A 21,782-nucleotide genomic window follows, 5' to 3' on the forward strand; every position below is an offset into this window, starting at 1 on the left:
ATAGGTACCTATCTGTGCTAAATAAAACGAACCATCAGAATTCAAATCTAACGTTATGAAGAGCCAAGTAGTTCGGTTCTCCCTCTTTGACTTTAAAATTTACTTTCGAGTAATTGCATGTCGACCCAATGTTGAATAAGAACAATTTTTTGGTCAGATTTCGATCTGTCAAATATTGTTACATCAATGGCCGCGACGTTCGTCAAGTCTTTGAAATGGAATTCAGTGGTGAGGTCGGTGTAGGAATGTCGCAGGTCAAGAAGACCTTCCACAACTTACCGCCGCGTCACATTATACGTACTTAATACTTATCTTACAGTACATTTTTAGTTTCCTGTAAAATGAATTCAGTAAGTAACATCTTTTTACAGCATTTTTTGAATCAACCATTAAAAAAACGATTGTAGTTCATACAAATGTGCTTACTTTGGATAAACATTTTAAAAATAATTTTATGTGATTCTCAATGAACGTTTAGGTTTGTCTCAAACGTAACCCTTGACCTGGATGCCCAAAATGGCTTGAGCCACAGAACCGTTAACAATTGTTAACTGCACAGATCAAGACACAGAGTTAACAATTAACTGTTCTATTTATTTACTAAAAAAAAAAAAAAATCAACATTTTACTTGAAATGGGTGAAGAAATGACAGATGTCGCTGTTAACAATCCATTGCCAACCGTCGCGCATGAAGGAAGTTTCTCTATATTTAGGTTGGCGCAACTGAAAGTCCGAGTTTTGATATTCGGTGTCAGTGGTGTCGTCGCCGGTCGAGAATCGAGAAACAGTTGTGAACTGTCTGACTAGATGTTCGTGCGCAAGTGTGTGCGTCTACGCGCTCGATTGTTGTAAACAAAAATGCCGATGTAAATAAATCATCGTAAAAGCGGTTCTTATCTTATCTGATGATAGTGAAGTGACGTTTCGATAGTGGGAAAAAAATGATCGCTAACGGTCAGATAGTCGGCGACGGGTCCTGGAACCTCCGGGTCCTCGTCACAGATCTGCAGGCTGAACGCCAGCTCCGAGTAAAGAGCGACTTGCACATCGGAGGAGTGATGCTGAGACTCGTCGAAGACTTGGGTTAGTATGCGAAGAATTTGTTTCTTTTACAGTTAGTGCACCTGTTGCGAACAGTCGGAGGAATGCGGTTTTGTGCATTGCTCACCGTTTATTAATAAATGTTGCGCTTGTTCGCGCACTCCGACAAAAAAAAACAGGCCTTGGCCAATTTATTCAAACCGATTACGACGAAATTCGCCGTTTATTAGGGAAATAACTCATAACCTCTAAAGGAAATGTAAAGTGATCCAGTAGGCGAACTATTTGGGCGATTCCATTGGCGGACTCGTGTGACGTACGGATTATTATTGTTCAGGAGCAGATGGTCGTGTTTTCATAGAGCACGCACGCTTTTTCCTCCTTATTTGGCGACGAAATTCGTCTTCCACCGCTTCAAACTTGCGACAAAACCGCAAATTTTTACACCGTCGACTGTGACTTGCGAAGAACGCGTCGTAGCTTCATTCACACGCTCATGCGAACTGTCAACGGCGACACTTGTTGCCCACCAGAACTCAATCATTTTGAAAAATACACGTTCCTATCAGAATCGCAACCAAATCTCGTTGGACTCCCTTCCAGATGAGAAAACGAAAGAAATCCTGGTGTAAAAATTAAAACTGCCGAACAATGGTGCTAATAATCGTGCCTCGCCATTATTCGTGCTTAATCACACTCTCAAAAGACTTCCTGGTAACAAGCTCGAAAGTATTGTGAAGATCGTAAAGTTAATGTTGCACGTGCGTCATAAACACTACCTGGACTGTTGTAAAGTCTTCTTTTTGCCTTTTGAAAGGATGTGCTTAAATTATCTGACAATTTTAAGACCGACCAACGTGGAGACTTACCAAGAGCTTGGGCTCATAATGCTAAGCGTACTTGAATGTCTATTAACGCAATTTCGCCATTACAGCATCAGTGTTGTAATTCACAATTGATGTAATGATGGACAATTGACACAAATGCTTCAAGCTTCCTGAGGCCCAGTTTTTGCTACATTCACTTTTATCAATCGTTAAATTCTCGATTTTAGAGATAAGAAGAGATCGATGGGGTTATCGAACAAGAGATGTGGATTGTAGCTTAATTGAGAGCCATCTTATCACATTTCTTATGACATTTTGTTTCTATTCTTTTGTAGACAACTGTGACTATCTGAGATAAGTAATTGCATGATTAAGATTATTTTCAAGGTAAAATGAAATTAATGGAAGAGAAGATTGAAATTGAACAATTTACAAATGTTTAGTCTTCTATAGGAAAATGATAATAAAGTGGAATAGAGGATAAAAATGCAGTAGACTTGGCAATGACCTTTGGTTGTTTGATAGCAAGAGTCCAAGTCTGGTTTTAATAATACGAATTTATATGTAAATGGTGAATGCGTTAAGTACTTTCGAGTTTGAAGTTTTTATAGATAGTGAATTGCTCCTGCCATCAATTAAAACCTGAAATCGGGAGTAAAAGTGTGCGAGAGAGGTCTTTCCGATTTAATTTAACGCCATCTCTGTAAACACAGACTCGGTGAATAATTCCAACGATAAACACTGCGTATAAAATGTTGTGTACCCACGAATTTAGATTCGTGATGTCACAGCCTGAGAGGTGTAGCTTGGGCGTTTGTATTCGTGCACGACCATAATTCGTAATTAATTAATTTGAAAAAAGACAGAAAGTTTCAAAATCCGCCCATGAAGTGATTGCGAAACGGCTGTAGTGGCTTACTTTCATCCGAATCAATCTCCCGCCAATAAAATTTTTGCCATTTGGATTTCGCCACACTCGCTTGGCATTTATTTCGCCGACCAAATCTCCTTTTAAAGCACTCGCGACTTTTGACCAGGGACCAGGCGATGGACGACGAAAGGGAACAGGACACCCCCGTGCAGGATCGATAAGAAATTGTCATCCCAAGCAAAACGGCTCACGACCTTCGACATTCCGGTGTCAACACAACCGGAATTCCATTATCATATCTCTGTTTATTGGTAAAATAAACAGTGTCCCCTTTGAAAAGCGCGTCGAAATTTCGTGCGCTGTTACCGTACATGGTTCGGAGTGAGGCACGATGGTAGGAGAGAGTGCGGATAGCAAGGTCGTACGGTTGCCTAGGCTATCCGATTGACCATGACACCGTCCTGGCCAAATAAAAGAATACACCCTGCCTCACCTGAAAGACGGGTCGCGGTGACACCGATGACGTCACTGAACACCCAAGGGCCGGGAGTGTCCCGTCGAACGAGCCATCCTCTTCTTTTGCAATAAATCAAAATTAATTAAAACCGATCGGTCTATTTCCAGAGGTGCAGCAAACCTGTTCCCCACACACGGTCAAACAAAGCCGTCAGATTTATTTATACGAAACTGCTAAATTGAACACATTTTGCTTGTTGCGTAAGCGCAAGGTGTGGGAACCGAGCCCCCTAACGGAAAGATAGCGACGATTGGGTGTTTATCTGAAGACGAAGGGAAACACCCTTTACAGTTATCTACGGTGACCTTGCCGATTTGTATATCGTGATATCGTTCGTCAATAAAGCGAAAACGTGACGTTTCTACCCTAAAAGATGATCTGGGAAAGAAGTCATTTCTCATAAATCTAGTGGACTGGGGCGCCATGTTGTCAACATGGCGCCAGATAGTCTCGTTAGATATTCACAAAATTGCTAACGCTTACTGTTTGTTGCCACCGGTGTTGGGACTTTTGATATTGAAGAAATCTCAACTGGAGCCACTTAACACACTTTTTAACAAGTCTCTACAATATTGACGCTTCGATGTGTCAACTAAAGACCATTGTATTCCTGTATTCGTAAATATCTACTAATAGCTTATGCAACAGTCGTAAGAAAGCCATCAAATGCATTTAATGTGTATTTCTCTTGTGGTAACCCACAAAGGACTACAAACGAAGATGTAAAAAAGCAAATTATCTCCTTAAAAGCTGGATTTTACGTTTGAGGAAAGCATACAGTTTATGCGTTCAAAACTAGAAGAAGAGCATGGGCGGAGCTGCGATTTGTGTTGTAGCCATATAGGCTGAACACCACGTGACGTCCAGTTCTCGTCGAGGCTAGGTGAAAAAATGCAGCAAACAACTGGTTTTGAAAGATTCATAAATGACAGGTGACGCAAAGAAATGTCAAATCAATCTTAAATCGATGATTTTTGGATAGGCTGCGATTTGCTAAAAGAACGTCTCAGCTTTATTCAGACGCTTACGGTACCTGTCAACAGAGACACTCGTTGCTGACTGCAGAATACAACAAATCTTATTTGACCACCTTACTAGAAAGGTATGGGCGGACTTGACATTTGTATTGTAGCCATATGGGCCAAACAGCACGTGACATCCACTTCTCGAGCCAGATTTCTTCTGCAATGTGAGAAAACGGTTTGTCAGGACTGGGTCAGGACGTGCAACACAAACTCGTTTTCAAAAATTCATGACTGACGGCTGACTCGAACGTCTATCACAGACGTACGTCGAAGCAACCGGCGGTGATATCGCAAGATTTTCTCATTAGAGTTAAGTTGCGGTAATCACTGGTAAGTGATGATTTGTCATCGTTGGCACAAGGGTCCAATGTAGGAATTTCCACAATCGGAAAATGATTCGTGAAAACGCGCTCTCTTGTAAGGCAACGAACTGCGGAAATTGCGGTCTGTGAAACTCGGCCTGACTAAAAACGTCGGAACGAGTTGCGGTTCTAACGGCACAAACAGAACCGTCTCTGTTCTTGGGTATTTGCATGTTGTGCAAGAATCGGTCGATTATTATGTCACTCCGTTTATGGTCAATACATGGTGCTTTCTAGTCGCCTACATATCCGCACGGGATCTTGCCCCCTTTTAACAGTTAGTTAGTCAGGTTGGTAAACACGCATTTCAGACCCAGCCGGAGTCTGTTTCGGTGCATCTTCGAATGTTTGGATCAGAGCGTAAACACGGCTCGATGAATCAGACAGAGCGGAGAATGATGATATCTCTCCCGAGCGCTTGCATCGACGATTTAAGACGACTTAATTGTCGCTCAGTAATTGGCAGAGGGGGAGGGTGCCGAGGACCATCTGCACCGCGCTCCGCAGCGTCCAAGTGGAAGTGGGATTTTGTTCGAGTCGTGACATTTTCGGTGAAAATGATGACTTTTGCCCACCGAAATGGTCGAGGGTACGGTGCATCAAGTCTGGAACATGGGGTTCGTCGAACCTGCGCCGCGAGAAATGCACCGGCGGGGCACGTGTCGACGGGAATAATTGGAATGGTGGCGTTTCCTTCGAACGATAATAACAATAAATTGGCTTTGATTTGTTTATAGACTCGATCGTACGTTTATCGTATTGTAGCGTGGCGCACCACATGAATTAAATCACGATAATCCACTTAAGCTAATGGTGATTTATTGTAATGGGAGCAGAAGAATGGACCACATGGAAATCAGGATTGTTGCATAATGCGGGAATTTCTGGAATGCCACGGAGTTTCACACAAAAGGATAATGGGAAACAGTCAAAGTGATTTAATGGTGATTGTATGGTGATGGTACACGCGACAAGAGGAAACGTTAGTCATCGTTGGTGGGTGATCGTCATTGCTTTCGTCGAATTTCGCGAAGAGGGATGACTTGGAACAAAGACAAGCGAAAAGGACGTCAGTATTTTAGTCAGTAGATTAGTTGTCGAAGAAATAACAAAAAACAAAAAAAATTGGCAAAAAGACAATGTTGGAAGCATTAAAAGTCGTCGGAGATGATTGATGAAGATACATTATGTACATATTAAAAAAAAAAATCAACAGTTATACTATTGCGGACACGGAATCTTGGACGGTTTGTCATTCGATTGACATAACTAACCTCACTTTCGATTTTTGTAATTTTTATCATACTGACATCTTAAAAGTAAACTTTCAAGTGTCAAATAGTTTCAAACGTCAATCCTAATGACAATAAAGCGTGCCTTACATTGACATTTTTGAATTGACATAAATTTGACGTCTGAAATTCCGTGTCCCCAACTGTGCAAGTTATGCGGAAGTTGACTTTGACAGGTAACAATTCAATAGTAAGATATGGAGATCTTCGCTGGAATCTCAATAGTAATATTAATGGGATGCAATGACAGTGGATTTTGACAAATAATTAAGGAAAGGTGTCAAAAAATGATTCAGTGGGAAAAACGTGGGCTTTCGGGTAAAGATAATTGACAGATGACTAAATAAAATGTCCCGAATGTCCTCTGACAACCGTTTCCTCATTATTCTACGAAGCTTCGTGTCATTTTGATAACGCGTGTTCAAAGATATCTGTGATGGAGTGACCTGGCTTTTGTGTCCGTTAACGTATGGCGTAGCTTCCTCAGCTGCCGAGTCATAGATGTCAGACGTCGTTGATTCAGCGACCAAGTGTTTTCCTTGATGCGACAGGATGTTTTTATTTTCAGTTTACGAATTAATTCGTATTGAAATGTCAAAGAGAGGTTATGTGACTGAAGGAAATGTCAAAGCAACTGAAAAGACGACTGCGTTTGTAAAAGACGGACAATCACGACCTGCTCGACCCCATTTGTTATTTGAAAGATAAAAATACGAGTGTGCTTATTTTTGCTTTCGGAAATTGGAGGTCGTAGTTATGGAGCAGCTGTACATGAGAAGTCTATAAGCACCGTTTATTTGCTTATTTAATTTACCAAAGTCTAATTTGGTGGCGTTAAATACAGGTATTTGTGTGGAAACAGGTCCTGAGTTGTTATTACAGGCTTTGCCAAATTAGTTTTCTCATGGGATGTGGAATACAAAAATAAAATGAGATCATTGCCCTTCGTAAAATCCAAGTCTTTTGTAAAACGCGGATTCGAGCTGTTGTTTCTTCATGAATCAGCTGATGTAAATCTTGTGCTGGATGTTGTGAAGGAATGTGTCACAAAACAAACAAGTTGTGATCAAATATACGTGTACATTTAAAATGTTTCCAGGTAGTTAGTTACTGCAATAAGATTTTATGATGGTGGAAAATTTCCAAAAATAGAAAAAATCTTCAGATGATAAAATTTGGAAGTGTTAGAATAAAAAAGAGAACCCCATATATTACACACGGAAAAAAGTCTTTCCTTATCATTGGAATTTCCTAACGATATTTCATTGCAAGATAACATTTTTGTTAGAATTATCAAATTGCTCTATACTGGGTAAAGTAAAAATTCAAAGTACTTGTTTATGAGCTTCCATAAATTTTTCCGATACATTTTCTATGCGTCGTGGAAAACCTTCAACTAGTAGATAACATTTTTTTTTAAAGATAGATTGTATGCTATTTAATGCTACACAAATACACGAGGAGGTATCGATAAGTTCTTGGCCTCCCACAGAAAAAGTAACTGGTTGGTCTCAGAACAAATTTTAAGTTACAGACTCAATTTATAAGGAGGTATCGAACAAAACCAAATACAACACTCGAGAGTAGGGCCGCTTTCGTTCACTTGAATTGCATTTCGCGTGAACGAAAGCTTTGGCTTCCTCACTCTTACGGTAAATAATTAATACAATAATACTGCAAGAAGATCACACCTCTTGAAACTTCCACGACGCTTCTGCAGATTTTTTCACAATCAGACTTCTGAACCTGTAGCTTCCTTGGGTAGAGGCAACTCGGGAATTCCCTTTCTTTTGATTGCTTTTTTGTAATTGGATCGTAATGAAGGATCCACATTTCGTCCATAGCTACAATATGATCTAAGAAATTCCTCAAGATTCCTCACAGCTGCAAGTCGGTTTTGGTCAGCGTTTTTGGATGATCCCATAGCAGACAATTTTTCCACATCCAAATCATCACGAAAGTCCAATTCGTCCATCCTCCAAAATTATCTCCGAATGGATCTTCCAACACGACGTTCATCTCTGATCTTCGTTCTTCCGTTCTTGAAATCTGCAACCCAATTCTAGCAAAATTGAAATTTTTGTGAGACAATTATTCTTCAAATCACAACAAGCAAACAGTTAACTTTTTACTTCCATATTTGGAACTATTGTCAACTGTCATACTTGTTTAGTGGTTTCCATCGTAACTCCATTTGTTTTTACCAATCAGACAGGCTCTAGGATAACTAGATATCAAGGTAACTTTCCATTTAAACAGAATCAAAAAACTGTAAAATGAGTCTAGTTTCAACAAGACGGATTTCTAATATATTTCATGTTCGTAAAATGTTAGTTACTTACCAGCCTGACTGTTTTTTTTTTTTTTTTTTTTGTTCGACACTGTCAATTTGAGAATTTTCTCCTGTGTGAACGGATTTTTGATAAATGTCACAACTTGTCAAAACGAAACGGCAAGCTAATTTTAAAGATTTTAAGCGATTTAGAGCCTTTAAGGGGTTAAGGGGACTTTTTTTGGCACTCGTGCCAAAAAACACCCAATTTACGCACGAACTCATTGAATAAACTACTATTAAAGTGGTCTTGGATAAATCTAGTTATGAAATAGATTAGATAGATACGAATATGAAATTTTAACGTACTACAAAATCTGTTGGTACAATAATACGAGTATTTGTTCTAGTTATTTCATTCATAATCGTTGATAGTGGGTAAACATGTTAAAAATAGAAAAGATGAAAACAACAATATTAATAACATATTTGTTATCAAAATGTGTTGTGGCAATATGCTTGTATTTATTTTGTTGTAGCACATTAATGGAGAAACATTTTGCTCGTTCACAATTGATAAATCTAGGTGTTCGGTACATTCTGAGCAATCCGCGATCCAGATGCGATATTTGTATAAAACAGAATTCAAGTTAATATTTATTTTAATCTTCGATAGTAAACCGAGGTGTGTTGACCCACACTACCTTGGAAATACGTGTTGAATGTTTTTGCAAAGGTGAAATGATCGTCAAAACACCAACTCAACCTTAGCCCAACGAAAACAGATGGTGTTTATTACGTCCAGATTACAAAGCTTCAACAAAAATCACAATTCCAGATCCCACCGTGCGTCAAAACACCGCGTCAAACCCGACCCTCGAATTATCTCCCGTTGCTGGTTATCTGGGTCAACACGGGCGCCCACACCAAATCGCAATGGAAACTAATTGGGCGCCAAAGAGTGATCCGTGGCGGCTCGTCAAAATTCACTCCGGTGGTTTTGACGCGTGTTTTTTGTGCCCGCTCGGAAACAGAAATAAAACAGACCGGACACATCTGTTTTAAATAAACGTCACAACTTGGCGGCTGTAGTAAGCGGGTGCGTAATCGAGCGGCGGCGAAGGCGGAGGTTGCTCGAAGACGGGAAATTTTTTGAAAAGTCCACAATGGGGGAGCAGCTGCAGGATCGATCCGACCCCCATCACCCACGAACCATCTGCACATGATGGCGGCAAACGCCCATCGTGCGATTTCACCGCACCGTGCGCTAACGACGCATTTAATGCAAATTTGCGTTGGCTCGTTGTTTATCTGTCTGGTGATTGTTGCACCGCGATTTTCAGCGCGATGCATAAATGCAGCATCCGTTTCGATTGTCCAAGAGGAAGGAGTCGGATCGACTGGGCGGATTTATTTCGGTGCGGCCGCAAATAGCCAGGTGAAGGTAACTTCCGGCGGTGGAGAGAAACGCGTAAAATTTATAAATAAGGCGAGTATTTTTACAAATCGGCGATAGGACGGAAACCTTCTGGAAAGGAGTCGCCGGAGGAAGTTGAGGTTGGCATGGTTAAATAATCACCAGTTTTCGAGTATCTACCGGATATCCGTACAAGTAAGGTACACACTCATTATCTGATTCATTCCTGACGCCACAAAGAAGCGTCAAAGTTTACTGCGTGTGTACATATTTACGTAATTTTTACAAAGGGACTTGCGAAACGGCTAAATAAAAATTACTAAGGTTGCGTCACGAGTGTTACGCCACTGGAGGGAGATCCTCCGGTTTGAAGAGTTTTATCTGGACCAGAAATTTTTTATTTGGTTCTATTTGATGAAAGTGAAAACTTCCTCGTTGACTCATCGGAAATTGAGTGCAGTAACAAACTAACAAACAACAAAGAAATGTATTTGTACGTAAATATCATTGACACTTTGATTGGAGAGTTTGTATCATAACCACACAGTGTTAAAATGTTGTCATCAGAAATTTGGGATTTGTTTATTTATTCCCGGAACATGTTCGACGATTGTCATTTTGTTGGAAAAAGGACGTCATAAAATCGAGTATTTTCGTGGAATAGATTAATGGTGGTTAAATAAAACAGTGGTTAATTTTGAAATGTTACATTTTTTTGCAATGTGTAATTCGTATCATAATCAAAAACATTTTTTAGACATCCTAATGAAAATGGTAATTTTATGTATGTACTCACAAGCGGACGAAAAGTAACTCTTTTTCGGACGCTGACCGTGGCACCATCTGTTGGTCTGTTTAGTAAGTTAGCATCGAAACGGACAAAATTAATTACATAATTAATTAATTGTCGTCACAATTAATTATCTAAATAAGTAATTGTATATTGTGAATAGAAAATTTCTAGTTTTATAAAAAAAATTGTTAATACATATGTATTAATAAATTGATCTACATATGTACATATTTGCAAAAGGTAGATACAAAATAAATTTGTAATTTTTCAAATGATGTCTTTTGCTTTGTAGTTCGTGCGGTCGCCTAAAAAATTTAATGTGCATCTCTGTCAAAAAGTGCCTTTTGTCCTCGCCTGTTTTCAAGCCTCGGCCATGCCTCGGCCAGAAAACTCAAGACTCGGACGAAAAAGATGCACTTTTTGGCCTTGCTACACAAATAAATATGTATTGCACGCTTAGACTATACCATGTTTCATTTTTAACGAGTCAAAAAGGTTTACTGAATTGTATTCAAACAAAAAATTTTCGTTCGTTTTTCAATGTTTTTACATTGAAATGTGAAAGAAATTTCTTTTTTCATGACTGAAAATATCTCTTGTCAGAATATTTCTGGTGAAAACACAGTTTATAGATTGTGTCGTAAGCCTAAAGAATCAATAACGGAATGTTAAGTTTGGAAACTGCCAAAATAACGACTTTGCAACATAAATGTGTAAAATTTCATATTGAGTTTCAGGGATTTTTTTCCAGTCAGAAAGAGATGAAAAACAAAAAATGAACATATGTATTTTTTATGTCGAGTAATGAAATTGTATGTACCTAATAAAACAATGGTATATTATGTTATTAGGAGCAAAAATAAAGTTTTATGTGCTGAGATTGGTAGCCAAAGCACATAAAACCATTTTTACTCCTAATAACATATACTGTTGTTTCTTAAAACGTTCATAACAAATTGTTTTAAAAAACAGGTAGAAGATTGGGTAGACTGATAAATTAATGTAGCTCGTTACTCGGCTCCGCCTCGATTAGAAAACCCACATTCGGACGAAAAAGATGCACTTTTTGGGCCTTGATACACAAATAACTATTTGTTGTTAGAAACAGATGATGAAAATGAAACAAATACACTTTTTTTGTTCGACACTGTCAGAATTTGAGAATTTTCTCCTGTGTGAACGGATTTTTGATAAATGTCACAACTTGTCAAAACGAAACGTTAAGCTAATTTTAAAGATTTTAACCAATTTGGAGTCTTTTAGAGGCTCGTCAAACAAAAAAACGTTCGATTCAACTCGTTCGTGTGGGCCTTTTTTTGGCACTCGTGGGCCTTTAAAACGCTCGTTTCACTCGCGTTTTAAACTGGTCCACTTATGCCAAAAAAGCCCAATTTACACACGAACTCGTTAAATAAACTACTATTACACTAAGTACTGCTCTAATAATAAGATTTTTTCTCGTATTTAGATTGCCTAGAAGACGTCAAAACGGCATTTGCATTTAATTAACTTTTATCAAACATTTTGCATCAGAAAACGATGAAAAAGAAACAAATAGGTACGCCAAAAATAGTTTTCCCCACCTTTTCAATATTTTTATCTAGTGGCATGGAAGCAATCTTTCTTTTTTCAAAATTGTCTTCCAGACGCGAAACGTCCTACAATTTGTATCGATTTCTTTTCAAAACACTTTGCAGCTGTTCGGCCACGGCAGACAGCCAACCTTGAAACAATTTCATTCAACATCACCGAACAATTTACTGCCATAAAAATTAACATTAATTGATTTTTTATTTCAATTATAAAAGATTTTTTCAGATTTTTTACAGCTGGGAGCATTTTTTTAAATCTTCTCCTGTTGGATTAAAATAAAAAACTGTCAACTTTCCCACTTGTAACCTCTCTTATTTTTTTATTTCTTCGTTTCTTCTTTTACAAGTTAGATCGTCCAGACCAAGTTTTCTATTTTTTCTAAAATACCTTTTACGAAATGTACAATAGTTTGAACAAAATGCATACTACACATCGTGATTCCCAATCGTCGTAGATTAGACCGAAATCTGCATTCAGAGCGGAGGATACTCATTTTTTGGCCCATCGAGATGTCCCGTCAAAAATATTAAATGAGCTATTTACATTTCAATGCCGATCCAGAATTTGAAATTCAAATTCGTGCTTTAAAATTCCACGTAACACTGACCTAATATAGCCATGCCAGGTGTAAAACCGTCCAATCTCGGCAATAACGAGGGAAATAAATGTCTGAACGCATCATTTCTTATTTCACGATTTTAACAACGTTCTTGCCTCACATTATTCTTTAATCGGGACTAGGTGTGGTGATTTACGGATCGGTGCTTCGTTGTGACCCCAACGTTACGATTATGTAAACGATCTCTGTTCTAGAACCGGCGATAAGAATAGTTTTCGGCGTCTTCTTCATTGTCGAACCAAATTTAAGCACGTGATTCACTCTCGCAATAAAAAAAACTCGTTAAGTTTGCGGAAATCGTAAACATCGTAATGGACACTTACTCCGTAGATTCGTCCCAATTTTAAACAGCACACAAGAAAATTCTCTCGTTATCGTGTAATTTCTTTGATCTCGGTGCAACTCCGCGTTTCGCTTTGAGGTAGTTCGAGAAGGCATTTTTTAACCGGGAGTAAATCAGCGTCATCAGAGTGACAACCGGCTCCCACATGATCCGGGATCAAATGAATTCGACCGAGGCCAATCCAGATTCCAGCTTGCTTGTTCTATCGGCGCGATCGAATGTGGAACGTGAAACTGTCATAAACGAGAGGAATTGATCGCGTCGTTATTTGCGCTCGACTTTTATTTAATTGACCTATAAAAGATAGGCACGGAACAGATGCTCAGTTTTCCTCGAAATAGGTCGCCGTAGTAAAAGCTGCTCCGTCTTCCGGCGCCGGTAACGACACGTCGAACTTTCTGCGAGGAATTGGGTCAGGCGAAGCTCACTCTTGAACCATTTAAAAAACCAGACGGCGCTCGTTTACGTCCTCGGAAAAATAGTTATTTTCAGTTTCGTTCGACTGCCAAGTTGCGGGGCGTCGACTGTAGGAGCGTCGTGGCGGGAAAATGTTCCAAAGCAAACACCCAAACAAAAATGGGAGGTGTAACGATGATGAGAGGAGTTGTCAGAGGTGTAGAAAGTCCCAGTCGCCCTTGTCTTTCTGTTCGAAATCTGAAGCCGTCGATTTTTTGCAGAGATCTCGATGGACTGGTCGGACCACGCGCTCTGGTGGCCCAGCAAGAACATCTGGCTGACGAGGACGCGGTCGACGCTCGACCAGTACGGCGTCCAGGCCGACGCCCTCCTCCACTTCACCCCGATGCACAAGAACCTGCGGGTGCAGCTGCCCGACTTGCGCTATCTGGACATGAAAGTGGACTTTTCGGTTAAGACGTTTTCCGCGGTGATTCACTTGTGCAAGGACCTGGGTCTCAGGCATCCGGAAGAGTTGTCGCTGTGCAAACCCCTCGAACCCTACCACCTCAAATACAACTACAAAGACATGCCAAAGAAGAAGGTGGAGAATGGGACGGCGAAGAACGGCCACCCGAACCTGCCCCCGGACACCAACACGTTCATCGCCAACAGCAGTCCGGACGGGAGCACCGGCAGCCTCGACAAGAGCACGTTCATGTGCGCGCCGGTCACGCCGTCGAAGCCGCCGCCCTCGTCCACCCCCGTCAGCAGTCCCGTTGGAAATGTAATGATCCGCTTAAACGCCCCAGATCTGCCGCGTGGTGTCCACGATCGAGCCACTTTCAAATGTGGATACCTCGCTTTATAACGCGGTTACGTAATATCGTTTCATTTGGCGGTTGCGTAACTGGTAACGTTCTCTCACGATCTGATTTGTTTGATGGACCGTTAATTCCGTAAAAGTCAGGGGTGTTTATTTGAATTGAGATAATTTTATCTCGACGTCTATTTGCTTCTTTTCAAGTAATTTGTTTGGTTTCAGACGGGAACGTGGGGACGGCCTGGTTTCAGTCCGGACACCAACGGCTACTCGCCCAATCTGACAACCAGTCTCAGTTCGGAACAGTTGAACGGCAGTTACGACAGTATGCTGGCCCAGACTCCGCCAGCACCGAGTCCTGAAGCTCGGAAGCACTTGATCAGGCCGAAGTCTCTCGTCGAAAAAGCGCGGATGAACGTGGCGTGAGTGTTAGATAACCCGAGCGGGTAGGCAACCAACATTGCCGCAAAGGTTTCAAATCAATCGCTCACTTAAAAACTCACCCAATGCGTTTTAATTATTGTAATGCTCTCTTTCACATTTTCTTTCGTTACGTTGAGGTTAAATCGTAGATTTTTGACAGTTTCAACAATTGCAAATGGCAACTCGATCGTTGCCAACTTAATATAGAACTGTCAAATTGGAAAAAAAATTCAACCCCAACGATTTTATGACATTTAATATTATTATTAACATTGTAATTGATTTAATAATGTTCAATGATGTTTTTAATTATAAAAATGACAATTGCATCTTTGTTGCAGTTGGCTCGACTCGTCCCTCTCGATAATGGAGCAAGGCGTCAGAGAATTCGACACGTTATGCTTGAGGTTCAAGTTCTACGTTTTTTACGATTTAAACCCAAAATACGACGCGATTCGTATCAATCAGATCTATGAGCAGGCCAGATGGCAGTTGCTCAATGAAGAGATCGACTGTACAGAAGAGGAAATGTTAATGTTTGGGGCTTTACAGGTGAGCAGTAACTCAAGCAGTTTAGTTCTTTATTCAAAGACAACTTAGATGCTAAACACAATAGATAGTACAAATTAAAAAAATAATAACTGATGAACAAATTAGTGTAAATAATAAAGATACATATTTAAATCAATCTGACAGATCGGCAACCATAAGATTGAAACGAAGATCTGACAGATCGTAAATCGTACGATTACGGTAATGAATCACGTACTGTGGGTAAAACTCGTTATCTTCGTACTTGACGTAAACTGTACCTTTTGAATTGATGGTTGTGTCGTAACCTGATGGGGGCACTACTGTCAAGCTGTTTCCAAAGGTTGTACACCCCACGAGCACCTTCGCAAGAATCATGACGTTTTCGTTGAATGTGTAGTGACGGGCGTAAGACACTTCCGGTGCAAAAGAAACACCCCGTCCGAATTTGTGGCCTCGGGATTGTCCGCAACGTCTCCAGTCGAAATTGTAGCGGCAAATACCGTCAACATTACTTTTCCTGGTGCCGTGAAAAAAACTTATTTCTTTAACATTCGAATTGGCGGCTTTCATCTTCTCTTTCTTTAAAAGATACTGGCCCCACAAAAAGGGATTTTCCACTCGATTTACCTGCACGATCGTCAGACCCCGATTCGTTCGTTCGAATAGACTTTCAACTTGCTTAAATTCCGCCGATTCCCTAGATAAAGGTTTCAGAACGTAGGGACTATGACTCTGTCCTTCCCAGCCTGTTGTTTGCGGTAATATCTGTGCCATCAAAAGTGAGTTTTCTTCCGCGAGGGTGGCCATGATGTTCACAACTGAAACAGACAACGGAAAACTATTGCAGATTTCACGTTTGGACGTTTGGAAACGCTTGTTACCTCTTTTTGGGGCGTGCGATTCTGGTTAGTTGGCGATCACGATTGCACTCGGGGGAATTACCGAATTAACTGCGCTCTGTGGAACGCACGAATGCAGTTGTCCCGCCCCCCACTTTCCAACGATCGACCATGTTCGACACCTTTCGCACACCAAGAATTATAGCATGGAGTGTATTCGTGGAAATGGTTGTTTAAAAACGTAGAAAAAACATTTGCTTATGAATTGGAGTGTCGCCGATGACTCAGACGAACCACGTGCAGTGTTGTCTGGTTCTAAAATGCAGAAATGAAAATGTGGCGTTTTATTAATTAGCTGAGTAAAACGTCGAGGAGAAAAAAATGATTAGATTATTAATCGGAAATGTGTGGTGCAAAATGAAATCAAATCGAAATAACAGAAGGGAAATTGTTAAAATGATAAATAAATTATCAACTGCGTGGCATTGTTTAAAGAAACTAACAAGCCCAAAGTAGCTTATTTTTAAATGATACCGTTGTTTTCGTTTGCTTAAGTGCAATTAACTTAAATAAGAATTTCTGCTTTGTAATATTTAGAGTATGGAAGTCAAGTTACTCGAGGACATAAGAAATAAGATCTCGGTGCAGCTGTGTTTGATATAACAATTGTTATTGGCAAAGAATTTCAAGATACGTGCCAGCACACCCCTAAACTAAATAAAAACCGTTTATCGCGTCTCTCCTTTTTAATTTATCTGGCATGTCACATTTAATTTACTGATTACAGAGAAGGAACTCGTCAGCGGACCAATTAAATTATATAATTTATTAAAAAAAAAAAAAACTAATTAGCATTTCCCCAAAACCCTGAACCGTCAGTCATCTTTTTACGACCTCTTTTTTGACATTTATTGTGTTTGTCGTAGTTGCAAGTTAATTTGCAAGCAAACCAACCTCAACCCAACTTGGATAACGGAAATGTGAACTCCCCCGCCGAAGACGACATCGACGCTGCCTTAACAGACCTCCAGACGACTCTGGAGGGCTCAAGCATCAACGCCTACGCCAACGACATCACCCAAGTGCCTGAATTATGTGATGCGTTGAGGTTTCTGAAGTGAGTAGAGCCCCCTCTGTTCTAAATTCCCACGCGTATCAGGTGCTGACGTTGAATTGATTTCAGGCCGAAGAGATTCACGTTGAAAGCCTACAAGAGGTATTGGTTTACTTGCCGCGACCTCCATCTTTATCTGTACAAAGCGCGCGAAGAGATGATTCACAGGACCACGCCCGTCCACGAGATAAACTTGCGCGGTTGCGAAGTCACACCGGACGTCAACATCAGCCAGAATAAATATGGAATCAAATTGGAAGTGCCGAGTGCCGAGGGCATGTCGGAGATGTACATAAGATGTGATAACGTAAGTTGGGGTCAATGCGGCCCGAAGAAAGCAGGGAACTGTAAAGACGGTGGACTCAACTGTCAAATTTTCTTTTTGTACTCCGCCTCAAAATAGGTATTTTCTGGGTTATTGACTAAATGGGGAGAATTGGAAGAAAATAAATGAATTCGATCATTTTGCCTTAGATAAGGCCCCCGAATAGGTCACGAAAGAAAATTTCATCCGGTTTGACATTTAGTTGAATTAGAATTTATTGTATGTTGTCATGGCAACACCTTGTTATTTTCACCACGGCCTGTTCAAAAGTGTAGTTTGAGTGATCCCCGCAGTGCGCTAGTGTACGGGCGCTTTTTGGGGATATTATTCATCTCAAGTTTTTGTCACTGAGAATTTTTCTTGTTCAAATGACATTTGGAATTTGAAGTTAAAAAAACTCCTTATTTTTTGCTCTGAGTGTTAATTACTTGTGAGTGGAAATGCCATTTTGGTCTTGGGAAAAAGGGAGTGAAGGAGCTTACTTGTGGGGTTGCGAAAAAATGTTTGTTTGGGAAATTTGGTGAAAATCTGTTGGCGTTTCAGGAAACGCAGTACGCGAAATGGATGGCGTGCTGCCGGTTGGCGGCGAAGGGCCGGTCCCTCGCCGACAGCAGTTACGAGTCGGAAAAGCAGACCATCCTGGACTTCCTCCAGATGCAGAGGCCGGCGGACGGCCCCGCCATCAACCCCAACTCCCTCGACATCCAGATGGAGGATTACGTCGCCCCGCGATTCATGAAAAAGCTGCGCGGAAAGGTGAGTGAGTAGCGCCGTTGGGTACGCGGTCGACGCCCTCCGTAGCATTCCAGGATCCTGGAGGCCCACGCGAACGTCAAGGACCTGTCGCTGGTCGAGGCCAAGATGAACTACATCAAAGCGTGGCAGTCGCTGCCCGACTTCGGGATAACGCTGTTCGTGATCAAGTTCATGGGGAACAAGAAGGAGGAGCTGCTGGGGGTGGCGCACAACCGCATCATGAAGATGGACCTGACGACCGGCGACCACCAGAAGACGTGGCGGTACAACACGATGAAGGCGTGGAACGTGAACTGGGAGGTGAAGCACATGATGATCCAGTTCGAGGAGGGCAACATCATGTTCAGTTGTTCGTCGGCGGATTGCAAAGTGGTCCACGAATTCATCGGAGGGTACATTTTCTTGTCGACGAGGTCGAAGGACGCGAGTCAGACTTTGAACGAAGAGCTCTTCCACAAACTGACCGGCGGCTGGTCGTAAGCGCCTCGACGGTCGATCGAAGAAGGCTGGGGGCGCTGCTCCCGACACGATCATGGATAGTTGCAAATAAAAATGTTGTTTCAGTATTTGTCAGCAATGAAATCTCTTTAATACCCAAGTCGCTTGTTGAACCCTCACTTTAATGTTATCGAAATTTTATAGAATATTTTTACAAATAGGTGATCAAAGGCAATATAAGACAGCAGGTTGCAAAGAAGAGCAGCTTTCAAAATCGTAACACACTAATTTTACTAGTTTCTTTTTAACGGTGCTCTTTTCAATATTGTAACCGCTTCAGTTGTTTCGTTAATTGCAAGACTTTTAGCCTTCTGGTATAATACAAAATATTTTATGTGCGTATGTATGAATTTTATTTTTATGGAGTGAGTCCTTAATAAAGTGTTACTAATATTTTTAGCAGTTTTATTTAAAAATAAAATATGTCTCGTCACAGTTTGACACTAGACATCGTTATACGACTAACGGAAGCTGCGACGTGACTTCGTAGTAAAAATAAAAACTGAAACAAAACTAGACACGACGTTTTAAACATCCGAGTTACTCGTAATGTATCACATACTGAGGATAGAAGTCATCGTCTTCGTATTTCACAATAACAGTACCCGGACTATTCCGGGTAGTGTCGTAAGACTCCATGGGTACCACTGTGTCACTCTGGCCAATGTGGAGCTTCGCCACCAACACTTTCACCAGAAGCATTACCCTATCCGGGGTGTAATGCCGCGCGTACGACACTTCCGGCGTGAAGGAAACCCCTTGTCCAAATTTGTGCCCCCTCGAGCTCCCCTTGCGGCGCCAGTCGAAATTAAACCGGCATATGTCATCCACGTAATTTTCTTGGGTGCCGTGAAACAGCGACCTTTCTTCGACGGTACCATGTTCCTTCTCCATTTTCTCTTTTTTTAACAGGTAATGACCCAGCAAGTATGGATTTTCGACCCGCTCCAGTTTGTTTATAGTGTGACCGCGAGCTGTAAGTTGGAAGACTTTTTCTACGGTCTCATATTCAGAGGTTCCGGGACACACGGTGAGTAAGGCGTGTGGCTCGTCAGACGTAGACTCCCACTTGGATGCCATGGGGTGACGGCGGACCACACCGAGAAGCTCGGGGTTGGACCCGGCTTTTTCAAAACCGACAACAGACTCGGAGTTTGGGTCGTTTCTCTCAGGGGCGACGCTTTTTTGCGGATTCTCGGCCAAATCCGATGAGACCAAAACGGATGCGTCCAGATTCCTGCACCACTTCCTCGTTTTACAAAAGAAACTCTGACTGGCTGTATTTTTGCTTACGTGTTTGTTTCGACAATGTTCGCTTCTTCAGAGGGGGCTTCTTGCCCGCTCGCATTTGCAACAGAGTCGGCACAAAGGAGACCTCTTGACTGTTCTTCTTGACCACCAGAACTGGTTCCGCTGTAAATATATGTGATTACAAAAACAACACACCAGAATTGGTCATTCGAACTTACTCGTGGCAGTTATCAAAACTTTTTGATTCCTTCTGCTCAGCATTTTCGTTGGAGTTTTCTACCAACTCCGAGGAGTTCTGAGATGCTTCCAGACGATCCAGATTTTCAGAACGATCGACTACATTTCTGTAACAGTTTCTTAATCACAAAAAGCCTAATTATACAAAAATTAAGTGAATTAGAGCTCACTTTTCAATCTCATCCATTTGACAGTCGTTAACTTTTTCCTCGACATCTTGGCACTTTTCCGAACCGTTTTCACCCGTCGAATCGTCAATATCCAAAACAGGGCAGGTTTTTGTCCGTTTTTGTCCATTTTTTCCACTTTGAAAGAGATTTTCTTCAAGATTTGGTGCAGTCTCCGAGTCGACGCTCCCGAAACCGTCAAATCTAATTTTACTGTAATTACGCTAAAACTGTGAAGGCAAAACTATTAGCTGAAGACATTCTGACTTACTCTTCCAAGTTGACATCGTCCTGACAGTCGCCAGTGTATTTCAACCGCTTCTCTTGAGGTTCATCCTCATCGGCACGATTTTGTGGGCAGTCTTCAGCAGACCCTCTACAAAACCATCAAAGTGTAAAAAACGTTAAATCTTTTGTGTTCTGTGGGAAAAAATGCTACCCACAATTATCATAATCCAATTAACAAAAGTGTTAAATAACATAGATCGCGCGTTCAAATGAAATCCTGGGCTGAGTAGGCGTTGGAAAAATTAAACCGTTCAGAACAGTCTAAAGTTTAAATTTCCCGCCGTTTGAAACGAATGACATTTGTAGAGGGGTTTATCGGGACATGTTTGTCTTCAAGCAAAGGGTGTTCTTAGATATTTACTTCAAGAATGGGAAATAGGACTCGTTAAGTTCTATTTTTAATGTAAAACATTGTAAAGAAAGAAAAAAAAATCTTTTTGGTTCTAAATTTTAGGTAAGCTTTCAACATGCTCCAATTAATCTACGCTGTAAAAAAGCACAATTGACGGTTTCCAACGCCTTTCCAGCCTAGGATTTCATTTGAACGCGCGATATAACGACCCTTATGAAACAACACACTGACCATTGAAATAAATCAATAAAATGTTTCCCCTTCCCTCACTTTTAATCTCAAAAAATATCTTCTGCTGATATTCTGATAATTTGTTTCCGCCGATTCTGCCATAAACTTTGCTTCGTGGTGACAATTTCCAATTTTTATAAACTAAAACCCAACTTACTTTTCTTCTTTCGTACAGTTATCATTACCGTAACTTCTTTTCGACAACTCCGTGTCTTTTCGTCTGTCGCAATCTTCTTCTGAAGCCATCAGCGCCTCGCTTGCGCCAGTATCACTTTTCATTTTGCCACGAAAACTCCAAAATTGCAAAAAGTAGCGTTGTAATACTTGTAATCTTTACCACTCTGGTTTAAGGACCAGAATGCAATAAAGCACAACCACAGAAAGCGGGGAACCACCGTATATCATTACACTCGACGAAGAACTAAAGTCACTAGATATCCCTACAGCGTATATCTACGAAGAACTGCAAACTCACGCTGCATCGTATTATGAACATATCACTTAATGTGGAGAGACTGGTCGGTTGTTTTTAAATTATGTTTGTATTTTGTCGAGTTCAAAAATGCCGACTGAAA

The 21,782-nt window shown here is 40.9% G+C and overlaps 2 protein-coding genes across 3 annotated transcripts; one reads left to right on the top strand and one right to left on the bottom strand.

The window, feature by feature from the left end:
* Window positions 1-743: 743 nt before the first annotated feature.
* LOC138124512 (unc-112-related protein-like) lies at window positions 744-19,074 on the top strand. The gene is made up of 8 exons (XM_069039573.1): window positions 744-1,084; window positions 13,651-14,156; window positions 14,415-14,614; window positions 14,957-15,167; window positions 16,915-17,105; window positions 17,172-17,409; window positions 17,971-18,183; window positions 18,229-19,074. Exons 1-8 carry the CDS (start codon window positions 943-945, stop codon window positions 18,661-18,663), a joined length of 2,136 nt encoding a protein of 711 aa, XP_068895674.1. The 5' UTR covers window positions 744-942; the 3' UTR covers window positions 18,664-19,074.
* Window positions 19,073-21,670, bottom strand: LOC138124520 (uncharacterized). 2 transcript variants are annotated; one of them, XM_069039584.1, is made up of 6 exons: window positions 21,365-21,670; window positions 20,608-20,712; window positions 20,340-20,549; window positions 20,151-20,288; window positions 19,975-20,094; window positions 19,073-19,918 (listed from the first exon to the last, which is right to left on the bottom strand). In XM_069039584.1, exons 1-6 carry the CDS (start codon window positions 21,484-21,486, stop codon window positions 19,222-19,224), a joined length of 1,392 nt encoding a protein of 463 aa, XP_068895685.1. In that variant the 5' UTR covers window positions 21,487-21,670; the 3' UTR covers window positions 19,073-19,221. The 2 variants fall into 2 exon arrangements, with proteins under 2 accessions (XP_068895685.1, XP_068895686.1); XM_069039585.1 differs by having other exon boundaries at window positions 20,151-20,276; window positions 21,365-21,667.
* Between the last annotated feature and the right edge of the window lie 112 nt (window positions 21,671-21,782).

Source organism: Tenebrio molitor, chromosome 2 (genome assembly GCF_963966145.1).
Source record: "Tenebrio molitor chromosome 2, icTenMoli1.1, whole genome shotgun sequence".
NCBI classification, from domain to species: Eukaryota; Metazoa; Arthropoda; class Insecta; order Coleoptera; family Tenebrionidae; genus Tenebrio; species Tenebrio molitor.